The 15884-nt window shown below is 38.7% G+C and overlaps 1 protein-coding gene across 2 annotated transcripts; it reads left to right on the forward strand.

Annotated features, from left to right (window-relative positions):
* Positions 1-65: 65 nt before the first annotated feature.
* Positions 66-15878, forward strand: SLC25A32 (solute carrier family 25 member 32). 2 transcript variants are annotated; one of them, XM_042808884.1, is made up of 8 exons: positions 66-240; positions 3279-3429; positions 4566-4651; positions 5715-5875; positions 10769-10882; positions 11449-11594; positions 12640-12777; positions 13103-15878. In XM_042808884.1, exons 1-7 carry the CDS (start codon positions 66-68, stop codon positions 12773-12775), a joined length of 969 nt encoding a protein of 322 aa, XP_042664818.1. In that variant the 3' UTR covers positions 12776-12777; positions 13103-15878. The 2 variants fall into 2 exon arrangements, with proteins under 2 accessions (XP_042664818.1, XP_042664816.1); XM_042808882.1 differs by having other exon boundaries at positions 12640-15878.
* Positions 15879-15884: the final 6 nt, after the last annotated feature.

Consider the following 15884-nt stretch of genomic DNA (forward strand, 5'->3'; position numbering starts at 1 on the left):
CGCAGCTCTCGGCGCGGTCTCGCGAGACGCGGAGCGGCTCGGCGCCGAGATCGCCGCCGGCGGGGATGAGCGCGGCGCCGGGTGCCCGGGGCCATGCGTGCGCCGTTGGGCCGCCGGCGTCGCCCGCGCGCTCCGTGCTGCGGCACGTGCAGCTGGAGAACCTGGCGGCCGGGCTCAGCGGCGGCGTCGTGTCCACGCTGGTGCTGCATCCGCTGGACCTGGTCAAGATCCGCTTCGCAGGTGAGGCCGGGCCGGCGGCTGTGAGATGCTGCGTTCCTACGGGCGGAGCGTTCGGCCCGATCAGAGCTGCCCGGGCTTCTCGCTGTCACGGCCGCGGGCGCAGCAGGACGGTCTGTTGGTGGCGGGCGGCTCGTCCACGGCCCGCCCTCAGGCGCAGCGGTTACGTTGTAGTCCTGTGGGTAACGGGGTTGTGTTGCCGGGCAGAGAACTCTGCCTTGCTGGTTGTTCCTTATGGAAACAGCTCCTCGCCTGCATGGTGACGCTACTCGCATTATTCCCCTCTGTAGAGATTTTGCTGTATCTTTGGGTTGGTATCTTACATTTACTTGTGGTTGTTAAAAATGAAATACTGTACTGTGGAACATACAAACGCTGATGCAGTACATTCTAGAGTGAAGTCCAGAAGCGGGCCCATCTCCCTGCCTAGCTCTGAAGCACAGGCCTGTAGCACAAAGCACTGTGTTGGAGCAGCTCCCACGGAGGCAGCAGTGCTGACCACAGTGCCAGCTAAGGCTAAGCTGACAGACAGCAGCAGCTCACCCTCTGGAGTAACTGAGGGCACAGAAAGGATGAAGCCAGATCTTCTTAGAGATGAATGGTGAGGGAACAGGGACGAGCTTGAGCATGGAAAATTCTAGTTTGTTATTAAAAGTGATTTTTCACTATGGAAGTGATCCGATATTGGAAGAGGTTGCCCAGAGAGGCTGTAGTCTTTTCAGCCTTAGAAACATTCAAGAACCAACTGGCATGCCCCAACGAAAGCAGGTCTGTTTTGAAGAGAGTTGCATTAGATAACCTCTGGAGGCTCCTTCTAACCTAAATTAGTCTGTGCTTATTGTAATGCTATAATGGGGTGGAAAGTACTGAGATAATTGCAAGGTAATAAAGTTTTTGTCTGTAGCAAATGAGAATGATCTCAGATGCAACAGTCACAGAAATGAAGGAAAAGAACCACTTACCTTTGGAAGGCCTCAAAGATCTCTAACAAGAGATGCTCTCACTTCCTCTGCCAACCCTTAAATGTGGTCTGGGAAGGGGTGGAGCCAGGATCCACCCCTTCTGGACATTCAGATGCATTGCATGCACCTGAGCTGCCCTGGATTGGCCCTTGCTGCCCACCAGGTGCTCACTGTTTCAAGGCATGACTTAGCATTTCCGCTTAATGTTTATATGACAGTTTGTGTTTTTTCCTGATGTCTGCTTGTTAGGTTTTGGTTGGACTTACGAAAACTGTAAGATCTTAAGTCTATGCCTTAATTAGAGTAGCTCCTGCATTGGTTGTTGATTGTTGGTAAAATAATTGATCGACAGACAGATTTGCAACTATGTCTTTGATTTCCTACTTGTTTAATGTGCTTATAAGCCTGATTTAGTGGCAGCATGATTTAAAAAAAACAAATTGCAAAGGTCTTTCAGAAAGGTCCAGCGCTACTCAGTCAGGGGGGGAAGAGCTTTTACATAGGTGACTCTAAAAGTAATACCTCCTATTTATTTCCATGGAAACTACAACTGATGCAAAGAGCACAATAATAGTATTTGATGGAGGAAATTCTCAGCTACAGAACACATTTTTCCAACATAATCACCACCATTATATGTGCATTTTCACCAATGATGAACTTGTATGACACCCCTGTAAAAATCTGCACCAGCGCAGGGGATCCACTGTCACTGCTGTAACACACCACCCACCACCCTACTGTGCTCACATCCATTGCTTGGTTTCCGTAAATGTTCAGAAAGCATTGATAAATGTCAGGAGGTGCAATTTTTTTTCACCTGGAGGAATTCAGTGGCACATCTTTGCTTCATACACACTTTCATGTCAGACACCACTCTGTCAGACTGCCCCTCTGCTGCCATCTGTCACATGGCAACAACATATAGCAGAGTATGGTTGGGAAGGTTCAACCTCTGCTGCTGTACCACCACCATCTGCTTCTGATGTCATGAGCCAACATAATCAAGCAGGAGGAATTACTTTTGGAGCCCTCAGTTTGTGTTTTAGTTTTCAGCGATTGTCAACATACACAGACCTTGTCACAGTACGCTCACAAAAAACATTCTGTGTGTGCTGAAGTCTGTCAAAATATACAGGAGGAATGAATGCAGTGCTGAACAGAAAACATCTGAAATTAATGATTAATGTCTTGCTGGGGTATAGAAATGATGCTGACTGTAAAACTTCAATCTCAAGTAAAATTTCAATCTAACTTTCTGCCTATATGAGGAGTACAAGTGCCTGCAATTTACACTGTCATCAGTAATCATCAAATTGCCTTGCTGTTGTGATAGCAGGAACTGTCCTTACTGCTGCAAGTTGTGTGAAATCTGTGCTCTAAACAAAACCTGTCAAGCCAAAGTTTGCATTGTCTTTGTCCTGTTGGCAGTGACATTTTATGAATATTTGGCCAATATTTGGTTATTGGGTAGAATTGTGTTTATTTGATGTTTTCCTGTGAATCAATACAATGAGAAAAGAAGAGCATAAGAATTTATGATGGAAGTAACCTTTGAGTGTTGGCAGAAACTAACTTTGGAATCAGTAACACATGACCTATTGGAAATACCTGGGACTTTATAGAAGATTCACAAGAAGAAGATTTAACTTCAAGAATTCTTATTTAGGAGTTTCCCAAACTTGTAATAGAAACTTTTTCTCAAAGAGTCCATGCAAATCAGTTGAGATATGATATGAAATTCTTGGGGTGCTAAGAAGAGGACAGAAAGCTACAGGTCAAAGCAGCTGCTCTCCAAAAACGCCCATCAGTGCAGTTAGTCTTCTCAGACTGATGAGAACTTTCCTCCTGCAGGGCTTAGAAGTTCTTTTTTCTTCCTTCTTTCACGTTCTCTTAGACTAGAATTACTGAAGCTGTAAAGCCCATGTTGTTGCGTGCTTTTAAAATACAGCAGATGAATGAAGTATTTACGTTGGCTTGCAGCACTGTTTGGAGGCTGTATGCTGTGGGCTGGCTTTTACATGGTTGAACCACTTGCTTCCTGCAATGTTTTTTCAGTGTAATTTCTTTCTCTCATAGTGAGTGACGGATTGGAGCTGAGGCCAAAATACAATGGGATTCTCCACTGTATGACCACTGTCTGGAAGCGTGAAGGACTACGAGGCTTGTACCAAGGAGTAACTCCCAACATGGTGGGAGCAGGGGCTTCCTGGGGACTTTATTTTTTCTTGTAAGTAAAACTGCGTCAGATCCTATGCAATGTCATGTTCAGATACAAACAGCACCCTTCTAAACAGGTATAAAAATGGGCTAGATGGCTTAGAAACTTGCAGTCCTCTTAGTATGTCCAGGCCTTTGACTCATCGTTATGATTTGCTGTTTCATAACATGAGCAGTTGGAGTCAGAGACCTGTTACTTTATCAAGTACAGTGCATTCCCCTCAATGCTGTGAAAACACCAAGAACTTGAGAGATGTGACATCATTTGAACTTTAAAAGTTCAAACTGTGCTTAAAAGCTCATGGAAAAAAAGGAATCTGAACTGGTATGTTAAGAATCAAAGAGCATGATAAAGTTCTTTACTAAAGCTGTATAGTCAACCGTTTGTTGTTTTCTTTAAATAATTTTGATAGTTTTTTCCATTGTTTTTGTTGATGTGCTTTGCTTATATAATAAGCAAATTTCTCAAATATAAAATAAGCAAAGTTCTCAAATATTCGGTATTTTCTACTCCAGTAGTTAACTGATCTGATTGACTGCTGGTCACTATTAACTGAAACATTTTTGAATGGTCACTATTAACTGAAACATTTTTGAGAATGATTGTTTGGCATCCTGCAGAGCTCACGTGTCAGTTGTGTAGACTGAACTATTGTTGGACTTCAGTCCTCAAGCTTCACTGTAAGCTCCTATCCACAGTTCAGCTCCTTCAATGCTGAGTGGCACTTTTCAAACCACAAATATTCAAATCAGACCAAGAGATGAAAGCTCAGTGCAATTAGACAGTAAATAACTACCAGTGTTGGTTTTAATAAAAAGAAGACTGTCTAGCCTAGTTTTTTTTAGAAGTTAATTCTTGAGACCAAGTAGCTGTTTCAAGATCTAGTCCCACTGATTCCTTCAGTAGTACTTGATCAATTTAAATATGTATTGTTATGGTTCAAATAGTTAATGAATTCTTCAATTCATCAAGCAAACAATGATAGTTAGCTTAGAAATCCTTTCCAAGGTTATCTATCACCTAATGTTTTTCCTGATGGTAAGTTTTGCTTTGGTGGGTTTTTTATTTTTTTGTTAGTTTGGTTTGGCTTTGTTTTTTAGTTGGTTTTTTACCTTTACTAAAATATATCTTATAACTGTGAACAGTTACAATGCCATCAAAGCTTATAAGAAGGAAGGGAAGCTGGAGAGTCTCACTGCAACCGAACACCTGGTGTCAGCTGCAGAAGCAGGTGAGTTAAATGCAAAAAAGATGAATGTTTTCTTCTGGCCTGTCCATATGCTGCGCTTTCTCTTTGTGTGTCCGTGCTGGTTTTACTCCAGGTGGCAAGTGTGTTTGAGTCCAAATGCTTATTGTCTATAAATGAATTAATGATGTCTAGAATGAATGGATAGTTAACTATGGTCCTTTCAGTTTTGCTCAGAAGTAGCAGTTGTTAAGATACCTTCTGGTCTTGTTTTTATTATACATAAAGCTTGAGGGTTTTTTCCGTATTTAGTATAACGCTGAGTCTCTAAACATAACTATTTAAATTAGCTGTTATTAGATTGTTATTAGATTGTTAAACATTAAATGCTTAGATCTGGAAAAGAGAAGGCTTATTGAAATTAGAAGTTAATTTGCCATAGATCTTTTGAAAATCTTTATGTAAGTTCTAGGTTTTCTTAGAAACTGTAAATCCAAAATAAAAGTACAATTTTACTCATCATGACTTTGAATACTTTGTTTCTAACATACTTGATGTGCATGCTTCTGTGTAGGCAATTTAGAAGATTTTTTATTAGGATGCTATGCAGTCATTTACTGTTGAAATATACTGTTCAAATGTATATTGTATTTCAATAGTCTTTGTAGCTGCAAGAAGTTGCTTGTATAAACCTATCAATACAATTAAGTAAATTTCTCATGACTGAGCTGTCCATTGAATTTTGAATAATTGTATATATAAAGACAATAAGAAAGCCTAATGAAAGTAGTGAGGTTTCCTATCTATTACAGATGGCACTACTGACTGTGGAACAGTGAAGCAAAAAAGAGCATATGCTGAGAATGTAAAAAAAAGCTATGTGCTCTATAGAAGTACTCTCTGCATGAGTAGTTCATACTTGGTTTTGAGCTTTGAAGGCAGAGAGAGAAAACAACAGCGTGCCTAAACTTTGCCTCTTTGGAGTAATATGAGTACTCTTGAAGGATAAGTAGTTTTGTCATTGTAGAAGCCCGTGTTACATTGAACTGAACAAACTGGGGACAAGCTTTGGCACGGGCAAAACAGTCTAACTTCCATCTGTTCTCAGGAGCCATGACTCTCTGTATCACGAACCCAATATGGGTAACGAAGACACGACTTGTCTTACAATACGACGCCGGTGTTGATCCATCAAAGCGACAGTACACAGGAATGTCTGATGCTCTTATAAAGATATACAGGACAGAGGGCATACGTGGCTTGTATAAGGTAATAACATTCAAGAAAACCTCAAGGAATGACTGGTACCAGTCAGTAGTGCTGTGACGCTTGCACATATTTGTCTCAAAAAAACCTGCAAGTCATTTTTGTACTGGCTTATTTTTATTCTTAGTCAAAGCAAAGATTACAGGAAAAGCTTAATCTTAGGAGAAGCAATTACAGTGTTGAAAGGTAGGAAATCATTGAAGAATAGAGTGTAAGTTTTATGTCTAAGCCATCTTCTGAAAATACTGAAATGAGGGTAAACTACAAGCTCTTTGTAATTGCTTAGAGTCTTCTCATAACTAAGATTTGGATAAAGAGGACAGCCATAGTCTAATCTATAGTGCTTCTAGTGCTTTCTTTCACTTCATCTCTTATCTTTGTCTTTCTGACATTTTGTACAATATAACATGACTAAAGTACTTGCTAATGTTTTGTCTACAATGGACACTTTCACAGCTGCTCATTTGCCCCCTAGTTATTTAGGTCTGTAATGTGTCATCTCAAGATGCATAAAATTTGCAGACTTCTGAATATGTTCTGCGTATGTGTGGGGTTTTTGTTCCCTTTCATTTAGGGAAACAGATGGGAACTGGATTTGGATTTTTTTCCTCCTTCTTCCTTCAGGCCATTACATCAAGATGCATTCATCAGTCCCTGGAAGGTGTGAAGAAACCTATTTCAGTTCAGGCTGGCTCTTCTCTTGCAAGTAGTGCTATAGAACCAGAACACTATCTCTCAGGAATTGTCCTGATGACTGGGCATCAACTTCTATTTGCAGTGAAAAATATAGGCTGAAGTTTTCAATCACCATGAGTTGCAGGAGATGTAATGCAGATGTATGTCTTCTTTTTCCTCATGACCTTATTTTCAGGAAGAGTTCATTGTAACAGATAAGGAAAATGGCACTGCAAATTGGAAATAAGATCTTCAAATAGTTGCTTTCTGATGCATTTGAGATTAGTTTTCCAAAGAAGGAGGTGTTGTCCTCCAAGCAATTCCATGTCTTGCTCTCTGTTGTACTGCTGCTGATCTGGGCAATTGTCGTTTGTCCTTTGTGGCAAAGCCTAGTAATGTAAAGCTGTACCAGTCTTTCTTGTGGCGATCTGTGCTGTCTGTTAGGTATTGTTTGTTTATTAAACTGTAGTTTAAGTGAAGTTGTGCTTCTTGAACTTCCCTGGATTTGTAGAGAGATGGAAGTCTTTCTTTCACTGGTCATCCCAGTAATCTAGTCAGAGATCTTCCACACCCTCCATCCGTAGGCTTTGTCCTTTGGCCTCCATCCCTGAGACAGCTGGGATCAGAGCTGCTCTGCTGCATCCAAGCTGGGAAAAAGAAAAAAAATCCACCTTGGGGTGATGCAATTTGAAGATGCCTAATAGATCTGTTGGAGATCTCAGCTCTGAAAAGTGCTTTGCCTCACAAAGTTGAATGTCATGCAGCCATCAGCACATGTTGCTCTTCAAGTCTAAGGCACAAGAGATCAAACATTTTAAAACAGTCCTAAGACCTTAGGAGTTTGCACCTTGGGGAAAAACATAAAATATCCTTGAGCTCTGGACAAATTGCTTGCTCTCTGGTATAGGCTGACTACTGTAATGTCAGATGGTTATATTGTCCTTGGCCTCCATGCTTCTTTATTTGTGTTTTCAGTTTCATTCTTTTTCATTGGTGATGTAGAGGCAGCAGTTAGAGCAAAGCTTATAGAAAACAGTAACAAAAATGGGAAATGCAGAAAGTTTAAGGAGATTTAAAATGTAGCATCATCAAGACTGAAAATAAAAATGCAGTGTGCAAAGAACAACCAAAGAAATCCTAGCAGTGCTATATGCTCATTACCAAGTGAAAATAGGATATATTGGACACTTCTGTTGGACAGTTTAACCTCTGGTAGGCAATATTATATACTCTGAGGATAAAGTATTTTTTCCAGTCCATTAATGTCTAAAACACTTCTCTATTTTGCCATTTTTTTTCGCTTGCTATTTTCCTCCTTGCAAATGTGAAGTTTGTAAGCTAAGTGACTTACTATTTCTTTGTTTTTGCATATAGCAAAGTCCATTGGGATCTGATCATCTCACATTTAAATGTAGTTCAGAGAGAAGAACTTTCCATAAAAGATGCTATCATTCTTTGCCTTGAAAGAATCAAGATGGCATAAGGACACAATGGCATTCTTCCAGAATCTTTCTGCACAAGTTGTCAGAGCAGGGCAGTCTAGTACTGCTAGTCCTTGCTATGGAGACCCAACTGAAGATGGTGCTACACCGACTGCAAGGGGAATCTGCTACGTTTCCTCTAAACATATAGCAGAGGCTGCTCTGGCATGAGCTCTCACAAACACTTCAGGCAGTATCCTGAGTATTTCTTCACTTTGTCCCCTGCTTTTATCAAGAAGCACAGGCTTTGCTCTGTATGTTTGCCTAGGTTATTTTTCTTTTTGGCGATGACATCTGAAATGCAAACCAACTGGATGCTTTTCTCTTGTTCTGGATCTTCCACACTTCTAGTTGTTTAAAGACATATTTTTTTAATCCATATGATTTACTGTTCAGAGTTAAATGCTTTACCATTTCCATGTCTGATAACATATTGGTGTCCATTCATCTAATCCTCCCAGATGTAATTCAAGCAGGACTTCTTTGAGCAAAGATTGATTCTCTCAAGCTCTCATGAAAAAACTCTTAAATATATGTTTTGACTATTAAAAATAATAAATATATTGAGATATGATTTTTTTTAATTATCTTCACTTTACAGTCATACTGTAGATAAAAAATAAATGGCAAAGTTTCAAAGAAAAAGAAGGTATTTGTGTGAAATTCCAAAAATAAGAAAATTGAGTAGGATTATCATTCCAAAACTTTCTCAGACATATTTAATTAATGAGAACAAATCAGTTTTGCCTTGAAACATTTTTCCCTAAATTAACTCAAATTCCTCCTTTTTTATGATCAATAGAACCATCTGTCAGTTCTTACTTTGCTGAGGGAGACTGGCAGACAGTTGTCTCACTTGTCCTTCCTCCTATTTTAATATTGGCCTGCCATTAAAGATTCTTCAGTGTTTGAAAGTTTTCCCCATCACTTGGAAGACTTGGAGCGTGCTGGTATTCATTTAGCAAATGTCATCAGTAGATACTCGAGGACTCTTGGGAGCAAGTTATTCAGATTTGCTGGCTTAAATTTAAGAGTTGAGCATTCTTAAGTGTTGTTTAACATTCTTCTCTTGTTAGTGGGGAAAATTTTACCTAATTCCCCTATGATATACATCATTCTCATGCTTTCCAAGTAGAAAGCAATTATTTTCTCTGTCTTACAACATTTTTACTGTAATAATGAGCATACAGTAAGGAAGATTTTCCCTGCTATCACTACAGCATTTCATACTGTTCATGGCTCTGCTGACCCAGATGATTTTTTCTTTGGTAATTTCAATAAGTTTGTTCTTTGTCTGTTCCTCATGTTACTTTTTTTTTTTTTTAAATTATTATTTATTACCAGTGAATTTTCTTTGTGATCCAGGTTTTCTGAAAACCAGAATTGTCCTTTCTCATCATGTTGTGGCCTTTAACTTCACAAAAAATCTATGATTATGCTCACAGTTGACAAAATACAGATTTTTGGTTCAATTCCACATGTTCACATTTGGGGAACTATTTTGTTTCTTTTTTTTCAATTTTTGTACATAGTGATATGAGACTTTTGTTAGCCCTCAATTCATTTCATTGGGTTGTGGTTCCTGACAGATTATGACCATTGTTTTCTACTGTGAGAAGAAATTAATTCTCATCTATTAAATAGAAGCCCTAAAAATCAATACCTGAATGACTATAATATCTTGAAGAAATCTATAGCTTTCAGAGAGCTAATCTCTGAAGTGATAGAGGCTCTGTATGATTTTTATGCCTGCTGGTTTTGGGGTGTTTTAATTTTTCTTTAAGTTAGGGGTTTATGATTAATTTATCTTTTTGTCCTGGTACACAGTGGACATTCCAATGGACCAGGATTGCTTCCCTTCTCTTCCTCCAAGTTTAGTAATATGTTCATTTGTCTGCATTCAGTGTTCTTTGCTTGCAGTTTAATCTAATATAAAGATTTGTGTCTGGACATATATTTTATATTGCTCTATCTTTCCTAAGTGGGTCATGGAAAATAAGATAAAACTGTTCAACGTTAGCATTTTTTGAGAAGTTTTGGTTCTTTGAGTCCTTTTACCCACGTTTTGATCATTCATCCCATTATAAATTTTCCCTTTGCAACAGTTTTCAGCAAGCTTTTGGCTTGTATGAATCATTTCCAGTCAAGATGATTAATTCCCTATTTATTTGCATTTTTCCAACGTAAGGCCCAACTTTCCCAAAAGAGAATGCTTCTCAGAAGCAACTGTCAGCTCATTTTCAGCTGAGCTCCTCCTGCTCCTGAAGAAACTCATGCCTTCTACTTGGAGAGACACTTCCAACAGTACCTGCTTTCCACCTTCACTTCAACTTCTTTGAAGGCAAAGGTTTCTGTAGACTTCTGTGCTATCCTCTTACTGTCCATTACTGCTCCTCAGAGGCAGGTAACATTTCCCCCTGGCTTAGGGAGAAGAAGGCTGAGGGAGGCCCGATTTTTTTACGATTTGTGCTGGTGCTCTGTTAGGTGCAGTTCCCAGGCCACTTGTTTTGTCTTGTTTGCTCATTAAGTAACTTACCTGTGTGTCACCTGGAGAAAAGTAACATTTATTACACTTCTGATGCTTGCCTCCAAGAATATCAACCGAGCACACCAACAGTTGTGCAATCTGTTTTTAATGGAATGGTCGACATTTGTATGTGCATAAAATGAACTCTGTCATGTTACGTACTTCTTTTGGATTGCTATTCAATCTTGTCTTAACCTTGTTTTTCTTCTTTAGGGATTCGTTCCTGGTCTGTTTGGAACTTCACATGGAGCACTTCAGTTCATGGCATATGAGGATTTGAAACAGAGATACAACAAGTACAGAAACAGAGTGTCAGATACAAAATTGGTAAAATTATTAATAATAAAATATGTTGTGGCATGGGAACAGGTAGAGATTTATTCCAGTCAGTTAGATCATAGAACAGTCAAGTTTATAAAGTATTGATATATTAATTGAAATGTGGAATATATGAAAATAATGATTTGTCACTTTGGGAACAAGCAATTGGTTAGTTCTGTATTTGTCTAGAGAAATCACCTTATTTTGGCAAGTGTCTAGAGAATTTTAGGGAGAAGAATGGTTTCTGAAAACCAATCATAGGTAGCCTTTTTAAACAGTTGCCCATAGGACTAGATAGGAGCAAACTCAGTGAAGACACTGCTGCTTTTGGAACACCTGACACACTTTTCTAGAAGTGTTTTGCTTGATAGGAGTGAGAAGGCAAAACATATTTTAAAATTGGTTACCTGAGCATTCTAGGCAGTAAATATTGTCAATTTCTTAAATAAGTTTATTGTAAAGGGGAAAAAAGTATTGTTTAGTTAATACATTTAAAAATCAAAGAAGATTTTGGAAAATTGTCTACTTTAAGCCCTGGTTAAGGAAAGCTTGTTCATTTTTGTTGGTTTTAGAACACTGCAGAATACATAACAATGGCAGCTGTATCCAAAATATTTGCTGTAACAGCAACATATCCCTATCAAGTTGTACGGGCTCGTCTTCAAGATCAGCATAACAGATACTCTGGTGTGTTGGATGTGATCCGCAGGACATGGAGGTAGGCATACAGAATTATAAGTTTGCACCTGGAAAAGTGAGCCTTCAGAATCACCATGCTTACTGCCTTCCATGCTGAATGGCTATCTCTATGAAGCCATTATGTGGAATATGCTACTAATAGCTATTAACTAAAAATGAAGAGGTATGTGATGGTCAGTGCTGGCTTGCAGACTTCTGTTTTTTGATCTGCCTCTTCATCATCTTCCCCAACAAATTTTGCTTACAGAGTAGCAAGGTTAAAAAACCAACACTGAGTTGGCTGCTTTGTGGTTTGTAAAGCAGTTAAGTCTCGTTAACTCATTATGAAATCAATAAACACGGCCTAGGTCACCAAGGAGAGCAGTATCTTGCATACCCAAGCATTTTCCAGGATCTCCTTTGACTGCTCATCATTCTGGATGTACCAGAGCCCTATGAAACTGGAAAAAAGTGAGCTGAAGTCTTTGAAACACTCTAACACCCCTAACAGTGAATACTGTGGTTCAAACTGGGAGAAGCTGAATTCTCATGTACTGGCCAGTGGATTCAAAATGCTGAAGGAGGTGCTTTATTTCTCTAAAAATGAGTGCTAACTTCAGCAGCTGACTTAACTTAGTTGTGTTCTCCCTCAGCTCCCTTGCTGTTAAATGACTCAGAACCATAAAGCCCTTCAGCCCTGTTGGCTTCAGGGAGCTTAAATCTGCAAATTTTTTTTGGAACTGCAGAAATTTGAAGTTATTTTAACCACTTCTTGCGGTATGAAGAAAGATAGTATAGCATCCTATCAAAAGAATTCATTTTAAAAAAGACAAAACAACAATAGAATCACCACCCAAACCCTAAGCTGAACAACTCATCTACAGAATATTACTGTATGTTCAGAAAAGTGAGATTTGATATAACGATCCTTTAAGCACTTCATAAGAAACTGTTCTGAAATTGTTATTCTTACCCTGAAGTACATCTCCCTCAGTGAGAGAGCGAGAGAAAAACACCAGGCTTTGTTTTATGTCTGATTTTTATTTAAAATATATTAAAGTAAATGCTTTTTTCTGTCTATGAAGGAAAGAAGGAATCCATGGATTTTACAAAGGAATTGTCCCCAATGTGATCAGAGTGACTCCTGCGTGCTGCATTACCTTCGTAGTTTATGAAAATGTGTCAGGTTTTCTACTTGGTTTTAGAAAAGAAAATAACTAAAGGTAAAAGTTTCTATTCATAAAAAATATATCAATATATCTTTATTTTTTTATATTTATGATCTGGAAGATAATTAATTCAGCTTATTTTGACACTGTGAATTGATCTGGTATTTTGAGGAAAGAATTGTGAGATAGTGAAACCCTGCCTACATCCTCTCTGCTGAGGGTGCCTGTGTTGCTGCATTCCTCTCCCTCTGAATCAGCAGCGTCTGCTCAAAACAGATGTCTGCAACTGTGAAGTAGCACTGTGCCTGGCTGAAGGCAGATGTGCAGCATTTCACCTCATCCTGGCCTGCCTGGAATAATGGACTAATCTGCTTGACAGGTCTCAAGATAACAATTGGTCAGATTGTACTACAGAAAACTTCATATAAAAGCAATTCCTGCGTCTGAAGCATCTGAACTCTCTTAAGTCTTTATCTGAGTCTCATGAAGAAAATTTGTATGTAACTGCTTTACAACAGTGTCTACAGAATCCATTTCTGTTACTTGTGAGATTTTAGGTTATGGAATGCTCCACGTTCCATCGGTCATCCGACACAAAAAATGCAGCCTCAGTGGGGTGCAATTTGGAAACTCAGATTGCTTTGTAAAATGGTCAGCCGTCCATTCCCGGTTTGCAGTAATTGCAAATTGAAATCCACTTCTTGTCTCATACCAAGACAGAGTTGCAGTTTGGTTTTTGGCTTGTTTTTAACACCAGACCAAAGTCTGTTGTGCACATTGTTGGCAACTTAGTTCATTTGATTTCTCATCGCCCCACCCTCCTCAGCCACAGCTCCAGGACTGGTACATCTGACTAAATGCTCCTTATTTGAAAGGAGGCTTACTTAAAAAAAAATAATAATAATACAAATAATTCACTAGTGATGCAGTTTTAAAGCAACTTTCACAAAGACTGGTCTTTGGAAAAAAAAAAAAATCTATAGGTTTTCTAAAAACTTCGTGCATAGGGCTTTCTTAAAAAACATCTTCTGATTTAGTCTCAGAAGTGACTAAGACTATTGCTATACAACAGTAAGCTGAATTGCAGTATGTTTCAGCATGGTTGAATAATAATGTTTATTTTTATTCCAATAATTGCTGACAGAGGTGTTTTTTGGAGACTTGGGTTTATCTGTTGTAGTTCATTATTGAGGAAATAATTTACTGAGCATAACATTTGCCTTCTACTGTGAGCATGAAGGAGTATCAGATATTATCAACTGAGAAGAAGGTAGGAAACATTTTCAATAGTTGAGGGGGAATAATGAGTTTTATATGAAGCAGAGAACATTTTCATCTAGCTAAAAAATCTCAATAACCACTTAGAGAAGTTGTTTTACTGAAAACTAACCCAGAGCAGAAATAAGACTTTTTTTTTTTTTAATTAAAAAGAGTTGGTTTTACTCTGGTTAAATTTGAAAGTCTCCCAAACCTGCTCGGTATTTTGAATCTCAGTTCAGCAACCTGGTTGCTTGTTTCTGTTGATACTATTGCCATGCTTTGGGTGTTTGTTTTGTTTGTTTGTTTGTTTGTTTTTTAGTAACACATCTCCTCTTCCCCAGTCCCATCCTCTCTGCTGTTACAGTTGATAATACATTGTTATCTCATCTGAGAAAGCTGACTGGCTTTTTTTAAATTATTATTATTATTAAAGCTTCCATTGACATTTAGATGAAAATCAAAATTTACCAGAAGTTTACTGTGCAAATTAACAAAGTCTTAATAGCTACTACTTTCTTTTGCCTTTGGAAAGCTTTTATATGGGTTTCTGTGTTTTCTATATGCAGGGTCCAAAATATATAGTGAATAAACCATAAAAAAGTAATAAAAGAAGTCATGCACTTACTTCCCTGGAGTAGTGTGTTCCAGACCTGAACAGGACTTGAGATGCAGGGTAAGCATAAAGACAGGTCACTAGGACATACACAGTTGGCTACTGACTGCTGACTAACGTGCAGTAAATTCACACCATGGCTTAGCTCATAGTGTCTTAGCTCATACTATCTTCCCAACCAATGAAACAGTAACAGTTCTCTAGAGACAAAGAGCTGCTGAGCAAGGTGCTCGCCTGCAGTAGCATCACACATATCACACGTAAGCTCACAGTGAGGAAAACCTGAATGCTCTCTTACCTGCAGGTGTGTTCCTCTTTTAAAGGTGCAGATGAACTAGCAATTTAAGACATGGCTGGGGAAAGTTTTATAACCTGTTTAGAAGAAAAGCTAGGATTTAGTATCAAATAGCTAAAATAAATCCATCTCTCAGATTTAATGCTTTTCCATTTAATTTCTGGACAAGGTATATTTCTGCATGTTATACATGCTTTTTGTTTTTCTTATTGCATTTATGTGAAATTTATTTTGTAATGTAAACACGATTATATTTTCCCTTTAGAATCTGCACTTTTTGATGGTTTATCACTTACTGTGTTGGGAAGAGAATCCTTAAAGCAGTGCTGCTAATGCTGCACTAACTCCAAGGCACACCATGGTCAGTGCTGCCACTCCTCATTTCTTCTCCACTTTGGAGGCTGCAGTCAAATATCTGCAACATCATTCTTTCAGCTGAGCAGTCCACTTTAGGAAAGCCAAGTCATTTCAGCCTGCCTTACTTCTGTAGCTTCCAAACCACTTCGCATATCCAGCTTTCACACCAAAGTGATTGTGTATATCTGACAGGCTAAACTCAGGAGAACTATTGTTGGGGAAATGAAACCTGAGTTTTGGAACTGTAAAAATACTCTTTTTTTTTTTTTTTTTTTTGCATAGATGATTAATAGATGTTTGCACTGAAATCTGGTCTCTCAAGTGCAGGAGGGAAGTAAAGCTTGGATAGTCTGTTTTTACTTAGTTGTTCAGAACATATTTAACACTTACCGATTGTCAGCAAGGTGCCAGTTAAGTCACAGGAGGTTGCTGGGAGACATAAGACTTTAACAGCAGAGTATCCATTTCCACATTCTTTCACAGGAGCAGATGTTATGTGTATACATTTCAAAAATTAACACCAAGACCTGTACTTATGTACAACTCTGAAGTCTTGTAAAACAAGTGTGTACCACAGTGCCGTGTCAAATACCTTAAAGTTTGCTGACCAATAAAATACCTTGGATGTTATTTTTA

This window comes from Centrocercus urophasianus, unplaced genomic scaffold (assembly GCF_019232065.1).
Source record: "Centrocercus urophasianus isolate 14NV4802_14NV808 unplaced genomic scaffold, USGS_Curo_1.0 seq_11, whole genome shotgun sequence".
Taxonomy (NCBI): domain Eukaryota; kingdom Metazoa; phylum Chordata; class Aves; order Galliformes; family Phasianidae; genus Centrocercus; species Centrocercus urophasianus.

Bases quoted from the DNA above. Each gene is read 5' to 3' on its own strand.
- SLC25A32 (XM_042808882.1), top strand. From the start codon at position 66: ATGAGCGCGGCGCCGGGTGCCCGGGGCCATGCGTGCGCCGTTGGGCCG. The intron at 4,652-5,714 runs GTGAGTTAAATG...ATCTGTTCTCAG, and splicing joins GGTGTCAGCTGCAGAAGCAG to GAGCCATGACTCTCTGTATC. The intron at 5,876-10,768 runs GTAATAACATTC...TTTCTTCTTTAG, and splicing joins GCATACGTGGCTTGTATAAG to GGATTCGTTCCTGGTCTGTT.